The sequence below is a fragment of the Microtus oregoni genome, unplaced genomic scaffold (assembly GCF_018167655.1).
Source record: "Microtus oregoni isolate MIOR12 unplaced genomic scaffold, Mior012 000022F_ref0000154, whole genome shotgun sequence".
NCBI classification, from domain to species: Eukaryota; Metazoa; Chordata; class Mammalia; order Rodentia; family Cricetidae; genus Microtus; species Microtus oregoni.
In genome coordinates, this window is record NW_024543081.1 from 37,383,447 (window position 1) to 37,396,176 (window position 12,730).

At 40.6% G+C, this 12,730-nt stretch overlaps 1 protein-coding gene across 2 annotated transcripts in view; it reads right to left on the reverse strand.

The window, feature by feature from the left end:
• The window catches only part of Slc30a8 (solute carrier family 30 member 8), a 31,688-nt gene that overhangs the window by 2,531 nt on the left and 16,427 nt on the right, over positions 1-12,730 (reverse strand). For both annotated transcript variants that reach the window (XM_041672652.1, XM_041672651.1), the window contains exons 3-6: positions 11,927-12,073; positions 7,285-7,438; positions 3,233-3,383; positions 334-439 (exon numbers count right to left, since the gene is read on the reverse strand). In XM_041672652.1, the coding sequence (XP_041528586.1) occupies positions 334-439; positions 3,233-3,383; positions 7,285-7,438; positions 11,927-12,073 (558 nt within the window). The remainder of the gene's footprint in view (positions 1-333; positions 440-3,232; positions 3,384-7,284; positions 7,439-11,926; positions 12,074-12,730) is intronic.

Below are 12,730 nucleotides of genomic sequence, written 5' to 3' on the forward strand. Positions count from 1 at the left end.
CATTGGGAGACACAATTTAATATATATGTGTGTGTGTTTATATAAATATACAAATAGAAATTGTATAAATGTATATATAAATACATACTTATAAATACATATATGCATACATGCATATATATACAAATCGAAATTGTGTGTGTATGTATATATATATATGTATACCATTTCTATTTGATTCATTCAAGCAAAATCAAATATTAAAAGTCTTTATCATCACTCTGATTTTGCCCTGTAATACAAATAGCAGAGAACATGCCATGAAGTCATCCCTTTATGACCAGAGGGGGAAAGAAGCATCAATCCAAGGAATAATGATGAAAGCCCTCCTACCTTCCATGAGTAAGATGGAGAAGTCTTTTAAGATCATGATGGTACTGACCAAAACCAGGACGGAAAAGATAAATGTACACACTGGATCTGCAATTTTGTAGTCTGGCTGGAAAACACAGCAGCTTTGGTTAGCTGATTTCAACCTTTCTGTCAAGAAGGCTGGTTAATAAACTAAGTAAACCTCTCGGAACGTTTCTTTCTCTGTTTCCCATTTTCCTTCCTGATCCTTGGCATTCAACTCAATGGAAGAATGCTGTTCCTGGGGACTCAGTCACCAAAGAAGTTTTAAATTTCTAGTGACTAAGGAATAGAGGCTTCTAAATGTGTTCCCCATAACTTAGGAATTAAACTCAAACATATTCTTAAGTATGCTCTAAAAAACATACCTGATTTAATTTTCTCAAATTAATATGAGAACACTGTAGTCATGGGAATGTGTGAAAAGATGGTCATACCAACCAACCCTTTTGAACCTTAATCATGATGACAGAGGAAAGGGGGATGTCATTTATTTCCGCCATTAAAGCCCAAACCAGACATGATTTGATTCTTGAGCCCTCTCTCTACCTCTTTATCCATCTCTCTCCCTACCTATCTCTCTATATATCTCCAGCTCTCTTCCTCTCTTTCCCTCTCCCTCCCTATCTTCCTCTCTCCCTCCCTCCATTGATTGATAATCTTGATATCGGAGAGAAATACACGTCATTCTAATTCTAGTGTTGTAGTGAAGCTCAGGGGCACAGAAATGCCAATGCTCCACTTCCCTTGGGAAACGCAACATCAACCTAACTCGAGTTATTTTTTTCTAAAGTTGCTACATGAGATTTTATTAATTACACAGCAAAGAAAGTCATAAATCAAAGTATTTACCAATTACATTGTGCGGGCCCTGGCTATGTGGTTACAGCAAAGCTGGGAAAATCCTACTATAGATCTCAGATGCTATCTAATGACATTCTTAACTTTTGGATCAGTGAACGCTCATGGTCTCTTAAGAATGCCCTGCAAGTTTATTTATTTATTTTTGCATTTTCAATACAGGGTTGCAAGTGTTTTTAATTGAAATAGCTTGTTTAATACAATGTATTGCAATTATTGTGTCCCCTCCCCTATCTCCTCTGAGAGCCTTTCAACTTCCCCATCAACCCAATCCACACCCTTTTTCCCCTCTCATTAGGAAACACACAGGCACCTAAAATAATAATAATGATAATTAATAATAATAACAGATAAAATAAAACAAACAGAATAGGCCAAAACAAAAAAAAAAAAAACAGAAGGAAAAAAGCCAAAGATAAAACTTAAGAAACACAAATAGATGCAGAGACATACACATTCACACACAAATCCCATAAAAGCACAAAACCAGAAGTATACACACACACACACACACATACACACAGGACCTGTAACATTAAGAGAAAAGTTCCATGACAAAGCATTAGGAGACAAATGCCACCGATTTCATTGTGTCATGGTATCTACTGTTGGCAGGGGCCTGTCCTCAAGAATGGTGAGACTCCATTGGAGAACACTAACTTTTTATTTGTGAGTGAATCAATGGAAAATAGCTTCTGGGTTAGGGATGTGGGCTTGTGTCCATGTCCCCTCTCAGCACTGGGACCATATCAGGCCCAGATCTGAGCAGGCCATGTACTTGCTGCCATATGCAAGTTAACGTGTACATGGGTCCTACTGGGCTTAGAAGGCCTTGTTTCATGGGTATTCTCCATCCCCTCTGGCAAACTCAAACTACTAGTATTTATGACTTTAAATTGTCTTTGCCTTTGACTTGAAGCTTTTATTTCACTTTAAAAGTTTTTATTTATTTACTGACTTGAAGCTTTCAAGGTGCGTTTTCTCCGTCTGAGTTCAGAATTCTTTTACTTTGACTTATGTTTTGCTACACTTTAGGGGAAAACCACAATTCTCTCCAAATTGAAAAATCATAATAGCATGATAGGTAGAGAGAGGAAGAGCTGAATGCTATTTCATGCTCCACTCTTTCTATCCCAACACACATCTCTGTCGGTGAGCACTTACATGTTTAGTGTGGCAGACCCTTCTCCATCCTCATTTTAGTGAGCACTTACATGTTTAGTGTGGCAGACCCTTCTCCATTCTCATTTTGCCTGAGATCTCTGCTTTGGGGAAAAGAAGCTCCTTCCACACGAGAACAATATAATCAGGTCCATGAATCAAGTGCTCTACCCTTTCCCAGCCAAGTAGTGGACACAAGTCCCAACCTCAGTCAACTGAACACCCTCCCAAGAAATGTGATTCTCCGAGGGCTAAAGAGATAGCTCAGTGGTTAGGAGTGAGTGCCGCTCTTGCAGAGAACCCGAGGTCACTTCCCAGCATTCACATAGGGCTCCAGAGAATCCAACTCCTCTGACCTCTGTGGGTCAGGCACCTGCACTCATGTGCACATTCTCATTTACTATTGGACTAATTTATCAAACAAACACAAATAAATCTTTAAGAAATACGACTCTCGGTAATGATAAAAACAGAAAATACTTTAGTCGACATATTTATTTCAGCATAATACCCATAGATACTAAAATGTGCCCTTACTTCTACCTTGATTTCTATCTCTGAGTTTTTTCCATAAATTTTAGCCCATTAATATAATTTAAATAAGCCAGAGATCTTATCTACTGCTTACATCTAAAAATGCAAGATGGTCACACTTTCACTGATTTACATCTTAACACCATGTCAAACTGAATTTTCTTAAAGACTCAAAGCCAAACAGATAAAGACAGCTCTTTGGAATATAGGGAATATTAAGGTCTCAGAATTTGTTAGTTTTAACGTTGTAAGGTGGTTTGTGCTGGCAAACACGGGCTGCTAATGTTACTGTATTCATAGAATTACTATCATTACTTACACATACCTTGAAGTAGATAATGAGAGCACTAATTAGCACACTGATGCTCTGAAATACATCCCCAAGGGCATGCACAAAGGCTGCCCTGACACTGGCATTAGCTTGTGCATCCTTGTGGTTATGACCAAGGTGCCGTTGGTGCAAAATTGCAGTTAGTCTGAAAGAGATCACAATGTTTTGACACACATACAAAAAGTCTTAAAAACATACACAGCACGATGGAGGAGTGACTGGTAGCATTCATTATTCAAACTGTTAGGTAGTTAAAATATCAGAGTTTTAAGGTGCATCATGATGGACTTATATTTGATTATTAGTCTATTTTAGAACTTTAAAAAACTCTCAAAATATTTCAAAAATTCACCTCCATTTTCTGGGTAATTTATCAACATAATGCTATGCTATTCCACAGTAAAACTGGGAAGCATTATTGCTCTCATGAAACCCAAATCTTGGTCCAATTAGAGGACTGTTGGTTGTCACCAATGTGCCACTATTGCAGCCCTGAGTATATCTTGCTGTGCTTGTCATTCTGGTTCTCAGGCATTCTAGCTGTCCCAGATTATTGGCTGTTTATCTCCCTTGGCAGCTTACATAGAACCTTCAAATACTATGAGGTTTAGTCCACAGGGAGGAAGCTGCCAGGTCAATTCTAGATCAGGTCCTCCTTCGTACAAAGCATGTGGTACTTCAGCAATAAGTTTTTACCTTCAAGTTCTGGGAGTCAAGTGAGGACAGCATTAGTTGAAATTCTTGAGGCATCTCTATGTCTCCCTTGACCAACACTCATAAGGAGGTTTCTTCTGTCTGATACTGGTGTTTTGTTATATGGTCTATGGCTTTTGGAGAGAATTTATCAATTTGTGTACATGTGCATGTGGATACCAGAGAACCACCTTGGTTCAGGAGCTATCTATCCTATTTTTTGAGACAGAGTCTCATTAGCTTGAGACTCACTGATTTGGCTAGGCAAGTTGACCAGCAAACTGCTGTCTTTGTTTCCCCAGCATTGAGATTACAAACCACTATACCTAGCTTTTTTCTGTGGCTTCTGGGGGTCAAATTCAGGTTCACATGCTTACGATGCAAGCATATTACTGACTGAGTTATCTATTCTCCTCCCAAAATTAGAATCTTTCATTGTATTTAATTTGGTTCATTTGAGTGATTATTTGAACTATGAATAATTTTCTAATTGCCAATAAAGAGAATGCTGTGTCTGCGTATTCATACAGAGAATGAGTTCATCTTTTCTAGTATAAAGAACATATATATATGTTCTTTATACTATATATAGTATATATATAAAGAACATATATATATATATATATATATATATATATATATATATATATATATATAGCATACTACACAAGAGGTCCCCCGAGAGCCAGGCCTGCCTCTCCGGCAACACCCACCGGGTCTGCACCAGGCGGGGAGGCATATATATATATATACACACACACACACACACACACACACACACACACACATATATATATATATATATATATATACGTATTGCAATGTATTGCAAAGTTTAGCATGACACTTCCAAGCATCCTGAAATAAATATATTTGGGCAATGTATCTGTTAAATCTCAGGTCATCACCAAAAGCATAATCAAGATACCTACCCAGATTTGATCATTCCATGGCACAGTTTTCAGACTGTCAGTATCTGGATAGAAATTCACTGTCAACTGTGAGTTACCATTCCATATGCCCCAGATGGCCTGATAGGCAGGCAGTCTATAGATCTTCCAGATCTGTTATTTATGCTCATCACATTGTCAGTCATTCTCTTTCTTGTTTTATTTTAAGATGATGGGGAGCACATATTGAGGCACTGTTAAATGTTTGTATTATAAACTGGGCATGGTATCTCCCTAGCATTTGTGGCAGAGATAGCAAGGATCACACACACACACACACACACACACACACACACACACACATTTATGTTCATGTCTACTAAAATAGCCACTACAGTTGGTACCAGAAGAGGGTCTTGTTTAGATACATACAGCAACTGGGCTGAATTCACAAATTTTGCAGAAGAATATTTGCTTCAGGGCTCTGTCTACAACTTTTATCAATGACTCTTCACGGTTGCTGCTGGAGCTTTCTGTCCTGGTTTGGAGTTCCCAAGGAGGAGACTTACCCCAAATTTCAGTTCAGATAGCTCTACATATTCCAACAATCCAGTATCTAGCAGCCCTTGAAACCTATCTACTCTGTTCCTGGAGGAAACATTTAGTCACTCTGTCCCTTTCTCCATAAACAACCACCTGCTCACTTGCTTGGGGAAGGCAGAGCAACCAAGTAGGCTGTCTTTCTAAGGATGGAAAGCACTAGCCATGGTCAGGTCAATGTTCACAAGCAGCTGCAAAAAAAAAGAAAATCCGAATAGTTTCTTTTGCGATGATCAAGACCCGCCTTAAGGCCCCAGGTTAATATAGCAGGTGGCTACATTATCCACCGTCTCTGCATGGGAGTGACACAACCTACTTGATATATGACTCTGGAAATAAAACCTCCATTCTTCCTACTGCCCTCAGGACATACTTTCTCCTTATGCATTTACCCCCAGTGAGCATGAGCAGGACACATGTTCTGAGGGTTTATCTTCTGGGGAAGAGAGATGAACATTCATCTGTCTGCCTTCTTTCTTCCCATGTGAAGCAGAGCTTCAAGAGAGCTCTTGTGGGTGGGACCTAGGCAATGACAGCAGATCGCTGTCTTTAACTTTCAGCTTCATTATGTTGGGTACAAACTAGGAAGTGAAAAATGGAGGTGTCTACATGTAAGACTCTTAGAACAACCCGAGGGAACATTTTCCTACTGTACAAGTTAGTACACCTATAAGTTGTGATGATTCCATCACGCTCTCTCTTTTAAAAGAACGCTGTAGGTACCATTTTTATTTCTTCAACCACTGCATGTCTTTGATGTCAAATCTACCTTAGGATATGCATCAGTGTGTGCTGGAAGACTGGAAGATGATATGTTTGGTATTAGAAGGGTGTAAAATTTTGAAGTTTTATATATGTGTGAGTTTTTACAAAAAATTACCAATTAAATGTGTGTGTGTGTAAATTTTTACATAAAAATTAACAGTTAAATAACACTGATTTGATGATTCAAAATGCTCCAAGGTCCTGAATTTTGAGCCTAAAGCATACTCCAAAGTTTCAGGCTTCAGAACATTTTAGATTTTGGATCAGGAATGCTCAATCTGTATATTATTTCCAATTTACTGAATTAATAAACTACCACAATGCTTTAGGAGTTTCAAATAACATTATCTCACAGTTCTGGAGGTGAGAAGTCTGAAGTAGGTTTGGAAGACTGAGTTCTTTCTGCAGGCAATTGTGGGAGGGGTTTCCTTTTCCCAATAGCTTTTCATGCCGCAGTATGTTTTAAGGACAAAATAGAATTTGATGGAAGAAAAAGACCTCCATTTTTGCTTTGGTTGAATAGACGAAGGTGATGGCCCATTTACAAAGATACAGCAAAAGTGACCTTAAACACAGACTGTGCACTACAGGAAGTCATCCCTAAGGTCTCTGTCAACTCAGCTGTCTGAGGATTCATTATCTACTTACCTAACAAGAGCTGAACCATTTAGAAGCCATATTCCATGGGGTCATTAACACACAAGAGAAAGTAGTGTGTGGAGGGAACCTCTACTCCAAATGCATGGATTGAGATTCAAATCCTAATGCCTCACTCCCTATTTAACATGGCTGAGCTTCCCTTTCACACTCGATGGTGTTGGAAGACGGCAAAATTCAATTTGATATGTGTGTGTATCGCGAGATCCTTTCCCACCCTCTGGCGTGTTGGAAGCTTTCAAATGTGGTAGCTCGTGAAAGTCAATGCTTAAAACTCCTTAATCCATAGTGACCAATACTACTTTAAGTCTTAATGACACCCAAATACCATGTCAGAACATTAGAATCTTCACAGACCCAGGAGATTTTTTTTCTTTTTAATAATATTTCTTGCAGTAGGACTGAAGATAAGCCCAACAGACACTCGGCGGGATGACTTACACAATATTGGCTGCCACCGCACAGCCTGAAACGATGATCATGATGCTTGCTTGGATCTGGTAATCAGGATACAGTAGGCGCTCACAGGCAAGATATACCAGGACACCAGTCACCAACCAGATGCAGAGGACAGACAGCAGGGCCCCAAGGATCTCTGTGAGTCAAATTCACAGCAAGCATTATTAGTATCACCTTCACATCCCCCACTCCCCACCAGAGGACCATAGATTCTTTGATCCTCTTGCCTGTGAAAATGGCTTCATACTGTTTTGTTCCGTGATTCATGAAGCAGAAGTATGAATGGATTTGAGAACTGAGATGAGACACTTTAGCGTTCCATCCATAAAGCACGAACATCAGAATTCATTATGCTTCCTATTACTGAGTAATTTCCAGCAAATTTTTAGAACATATTAATTGCTGCCTGCCCTCCCTTGTTCTCCTTGGGGATTTTAATTTACGCAGGTGCTAAAATGATAGAAGCTTATTAGGGAATGAAATAATGAGATACAATGAGTAAAATGTGTTTAGAAACTCTTAATTTCACCCTAAAACATTTACAGCTTGCCAGCGCTGGCACCTTTAGAGGAATAAGCTAGGAAAAAGGGAAGGCTTCAGCGTGTGGTTTACGCAAATGGCTTTCATTTGCCAACCGGACATATTGTAAACACAGAGGCGAACTCAAGGGTTTCTCTTCGCTCCAACGGCTTTTTAAGAGCAACTGCAAGGAAAAGAAACATCAAAATGGAGACATTTGCATGAATATTTGAAGAGCGATCTCAATGTGCTTGTTTAAGAAACAAAGCCCTTTGGCTCATGCGAGCCTTCCTTAATACCTCACCCTGTTCAGCCTTGTAGAGAGATTTTAAAACCCACAAGTGTCTAGACATACACTGTGAGCCACTGGTCAGGCAAATTTCCATTATGCTATTCTCTACTCTCGATCCTGCCTCAGTCTGTTGCTGTGATAAGCACCCAATTTAGAAGAGGAATGGGTTCATTTGGCATAACTACCAGGCCACAGGCTATCACTGAAGGGAGTCAAGTCCAGAACTCAAGCAGGAACTTACTAGGAACAGTGGAGGAATGCTGCTTGACAGCTTGTGTTTAGCTAGCTTTCTTGTACGACACAAGACCATCAGCCTAGGGAATGGTGTCACCCACAGTAGGCAGGGCCCAACAGCAATTAAGGGCATCCTCCACAGACATGCCCACAGACCAATCTGGTCTGGGCAATCCCTCGGTTGGGAGTCCCTTCTCAGGTGGCTTTAGGTTGTGTCAGATGACAGTTAACACCAACTACGACACTCCCTTTCCATTATTCCTCTATATTAAGTCCTGAAAAGCAGAATTATGTACTATTACTCACTATATGGCTACTGCTTCCCTGACCTTTATAGTCATTCATATACAATTTTAATTATTTTGCCATATTCATGTACCACTTACCTTAGTCATTTTGTGTTTTCTCACATTAACTCATATTTATGCTTAGCTTCTTTTTAAAAAGTTAGCCATAAATTACAAGTTTATGTTTCATGCATAATAGAATGCATATGTGATTACTGCCCATGCAACAGTCAAGACATCTGATGGTTCGTCTATGGAACATTTTCACACTAAAGGAAGCGCTGATGCTGATATTTAGGATTTGATTTCAAGTATCACAGCCATATGGCATACCAATGACACTTACCTGGTTTTATACAGGGAAGAGTTTCTTTCTCTGTAAGATAGATTTTTAAAGCAATATATAAAGGCAAGTCGGAATGTGTTGTGGCTTGCATTTTACCCCTCAAAGATTTGCGTGTAAAAAATGTTATTCTTTCGCAACTCATATTGTTAACTCATTTGAAAATGGTGTCTTTGCACCCAACTAGTTAAGATGCAATCATTATGGTATAGGGTCTTCCTATAATCAAAGATGACTGGTTTGCTTATTCTAAGGGGAAGGGTGAAAATAGACACAAATACACACAGAGTGCAAGACGACATCAAGATCAACGCCGAGATATTGGAGCCAAGAAACAACAAAGACTGGCAACAAACCAGCAGCAGTTCTGAGAGAGTTAGGAAACATGTTTTCCCTGACAGACCTCAGAAGAAGGCAACTTCACTCATGCCTTTATCTCCTGCTTCTGTTCCTCTAGACCTCTGAGACAGTGTCTCTCTGAGCTGGCCAGTTGGAACCATGGTGCTAAAACAGCTCAGGGAAACACACACCACTGAACAAACTCTCAAGAATTACGATTTAATTAGTTAGATTGTTTAAAGTTCCCTTTGCTGAAATTAATGAGACTCAGGCTAAAAAACTTTCTGCTTAGCCAGAAACAGAGAGTGAATTCACAGATGGTGAGTAGTATAGTTCCCATCCCTGGGGCATCTAAATCAGAATGTTCAAGTTGAGTATGTCCTACCCTAAGCCCCGGTTTGCAAATGTCTAGTGAGAGATGAGCTTGGCCAATAAAGCCCTCACACCAACGTCAAGCATTAACAGGCAGACTAGCAGCTAGTAAGCATTTACAGGGCCCACCTATATATCTAGGCGGTGCTTCACATGGTACCCACCAATCATGCACAGCCATTTAACTAAACATTAGATAATATTTAAAATGTTGTGGTTATGTCATACTAGTCACATTTAGAGTTCTCAATATTTATATCATACACCTTATTTCAAAATGTTTTACCTAATAGCAAGAGTTGTATTGAACATTCTTGATCTTTCAGACTATTAGGGCTCATAGATTTCTACAGTCAAGGGGACACAGGCTAAGCCAGTGGTTCTCAACCTTCCTAATGATGTGACCCTTTAATATAGTTCTTCATGTTGTAGTGACTCCCAACCATAAAATTATTTTCATCGGTACTACATAACTGTAAATTTTCTACTGTAATGTAAATATCTTCTTTGCAGGTTATCTGATATGTAATCCCCGTGAAAGGATACTTCGACACCCGCCCCCTACACACACACACACACACCACACACACACACACACACAAAGGAGTTGAGAACGACTGGTCTAAACAGTGATGTAAAATTCTGAGTCTACTCTCCCTTAAAAAGAAACCATTCTAGAGAAACAAACCATTCTAATAATACCAGAAAGTGTTGAGCAACAATCAAAAGTTGTGCTGATAAATGCTGAGAGCGTGACAAAACTCACAAGGCTCCCAAGCATGCAGTGACAGCTGAAGTGTTCTCTAAACTTCTTCTCACGAGCTTGGTTGTTGTTTATTTCTCCGAATGTGGAAGGTAAGCCAATTCCGAACACCTGCACCAATAAATTGCTGAAGACAAGCTCGCTAGTATCCTAACCTCAAACACAGATAGTTCACCTTGTCAGTAAACAAGCTGTGGTTTGTGGCCACCCACGTCTTTCACTGTGAAGGTTATCCTTGAATTGCCCAGGCGTTCCTGCCCAGTCACCTCAGCCTTGACTTCTCAGGCAGTGTGAAATCAAAGAGCTGTAACTATGTATTTCCAAGACTGGCACAAAATATTCCAACAGAAACTCTTCCAGCTAACAGATAAGCTCCCCCAGCAGAGAGGGAAGATCGAGCTGGGCCAGGTGTAGATGGGTGAGGGGATGCTGTATGGAGAACCTTAGCCAACATTTCCCAGAGACTGGCCTCTTCCTGGGCAAGAGCAGGCAGTCGCTCAGCGAAAGAAGCAGCGCTGAGAAATGATGAAACAGTGGATTTTATGTCTCCTCTTGCTTCATGTTGTCAGCATTTTCTTCCTCTCTGTTGTTGGTGGTGATTTAATGAACAAGTATTCAGCTGGGCCATGCCTTCGCTGACTGGCTGTCTTAGTGCGTTTTCTGCTGCTCTAACAAAGTACTACAGTCTAGGTAATTTATAATGAAAGGATTTTATCTTTAATTTAATTTTATTTTTTGCTCACAGTTCTTGATGCAGGGAAGTACCAGACCAATGTTCTTTGAAGTTGGCAAGCATTTCTATGCCACATCATGGTGTGATAAAAAAGCAAGCAAGTGTTTGTGCGTGAGGCCAGGGGAAGAAATTATGCTGACCTCACCCTTCTTATCGGGATCCCACTCCCACAACAACAGGATGGACCCACTAACGAGAGCACAGTTCTCAGGACCTAATGAAGTCGCGCCCCCACACCGTGCCAACAGTCATTAAAGGCCAGCATCAGATCCACAGGTAACAATCTAGCTATAGGAATGATTAAAGGCCGTGTGTGACTGAGAAAGCCCCGTATCTCAGGCCCAGCTCCCTGGGGAGAAATCCTTCACTCCCACCACTCTCTTGGACTCTGGAGCTTTAAGTTTGCAATGTGGCAGAAGTTTTGCTGTCAACGTCTCTCTCATGGATTCAGAGTAACTGAGAGAACATATCCTCGTAGTTGCTAGGCAGAGACCCTGGGGATGGCGGAGCTGCTAACAAGAGCCGCATACTCTTGCAGTCCCACAGGAGAGGAGCTACTTCTATTAATCTGCTGTCAGGTGAATTAATGTTGAGAGTACACATTCCCACATGGTTATTTTAGCCTGAGCACCAAACTCGTGGCCCGGTGGGAATTTTTGAACACGGCTTTGCTCTTTCCCTTCCCCTCTGTTTTGACTCTGCTGCAGTATGCATTCATCATTGCAGAAGCGCGGAACTTTACCTGCTCGGTACCACCCAAAGGTCAGCCGCTTGGAGGGAGGCCGTGATGACAACCACAAGGAAAAGAGGCTGAGTAGAAAACTGGTCAGGTCAATTAAGAGATGAGCGGCGTCGGTGATGACAGCAAGGCTCCCAGCAAGGTGTCCACCTGTGAGATATACAATATCACACAGGGTTGAAGGCCCAGAGTGCAGTTCAACTCATATGCTTATTACACATTGTTGGCTTACACAACTTGGGAAGAAGAAAAAGAAGCGATCCAAGTCAAATTAACCCACCTTTTCCCCAATTTGAAAAATAACTGGGACCTTAAAAAGTAAATAAAATTGAACATGTAAAAATGAATGTTAAGGGGGCCATTTCTGAGGCTGTGGGAACAAAGAGACAGGAATTATGAGGCAAATAGAGACAGCATCTCAACTACACTAGGCAGGAAGCCTTAGGAATAGGTCTCCAAGGACATATGGCTGCGGAGGTGTTGGCTAGATTCACAGGGTCTCATAATCCCGACTGTAGACTTGCCCTTCTACCTGGAAAACAGTGTTGGATCTGCCCACAGCCTTGTTATCTATTTTGCAGTTTTAGCGTAGTCTTTACTGCCTCCTTTGTTCTGTTGAGTTATGCTACCTAGCTACCCTCGATAGTCATGTTATAAATAACGAGAGAGCAGAGCCGAAAGGAGAAACGGAGGCCCAGTGCCGTGGGCCTACCAAGAGCAAAAACAATCTAACAACCATAGGATAGGGAACCCCAAGCACGTGAGCCCACTTTGCTTTTCTGGGCATTGGTAACATCCCTGTTTCTC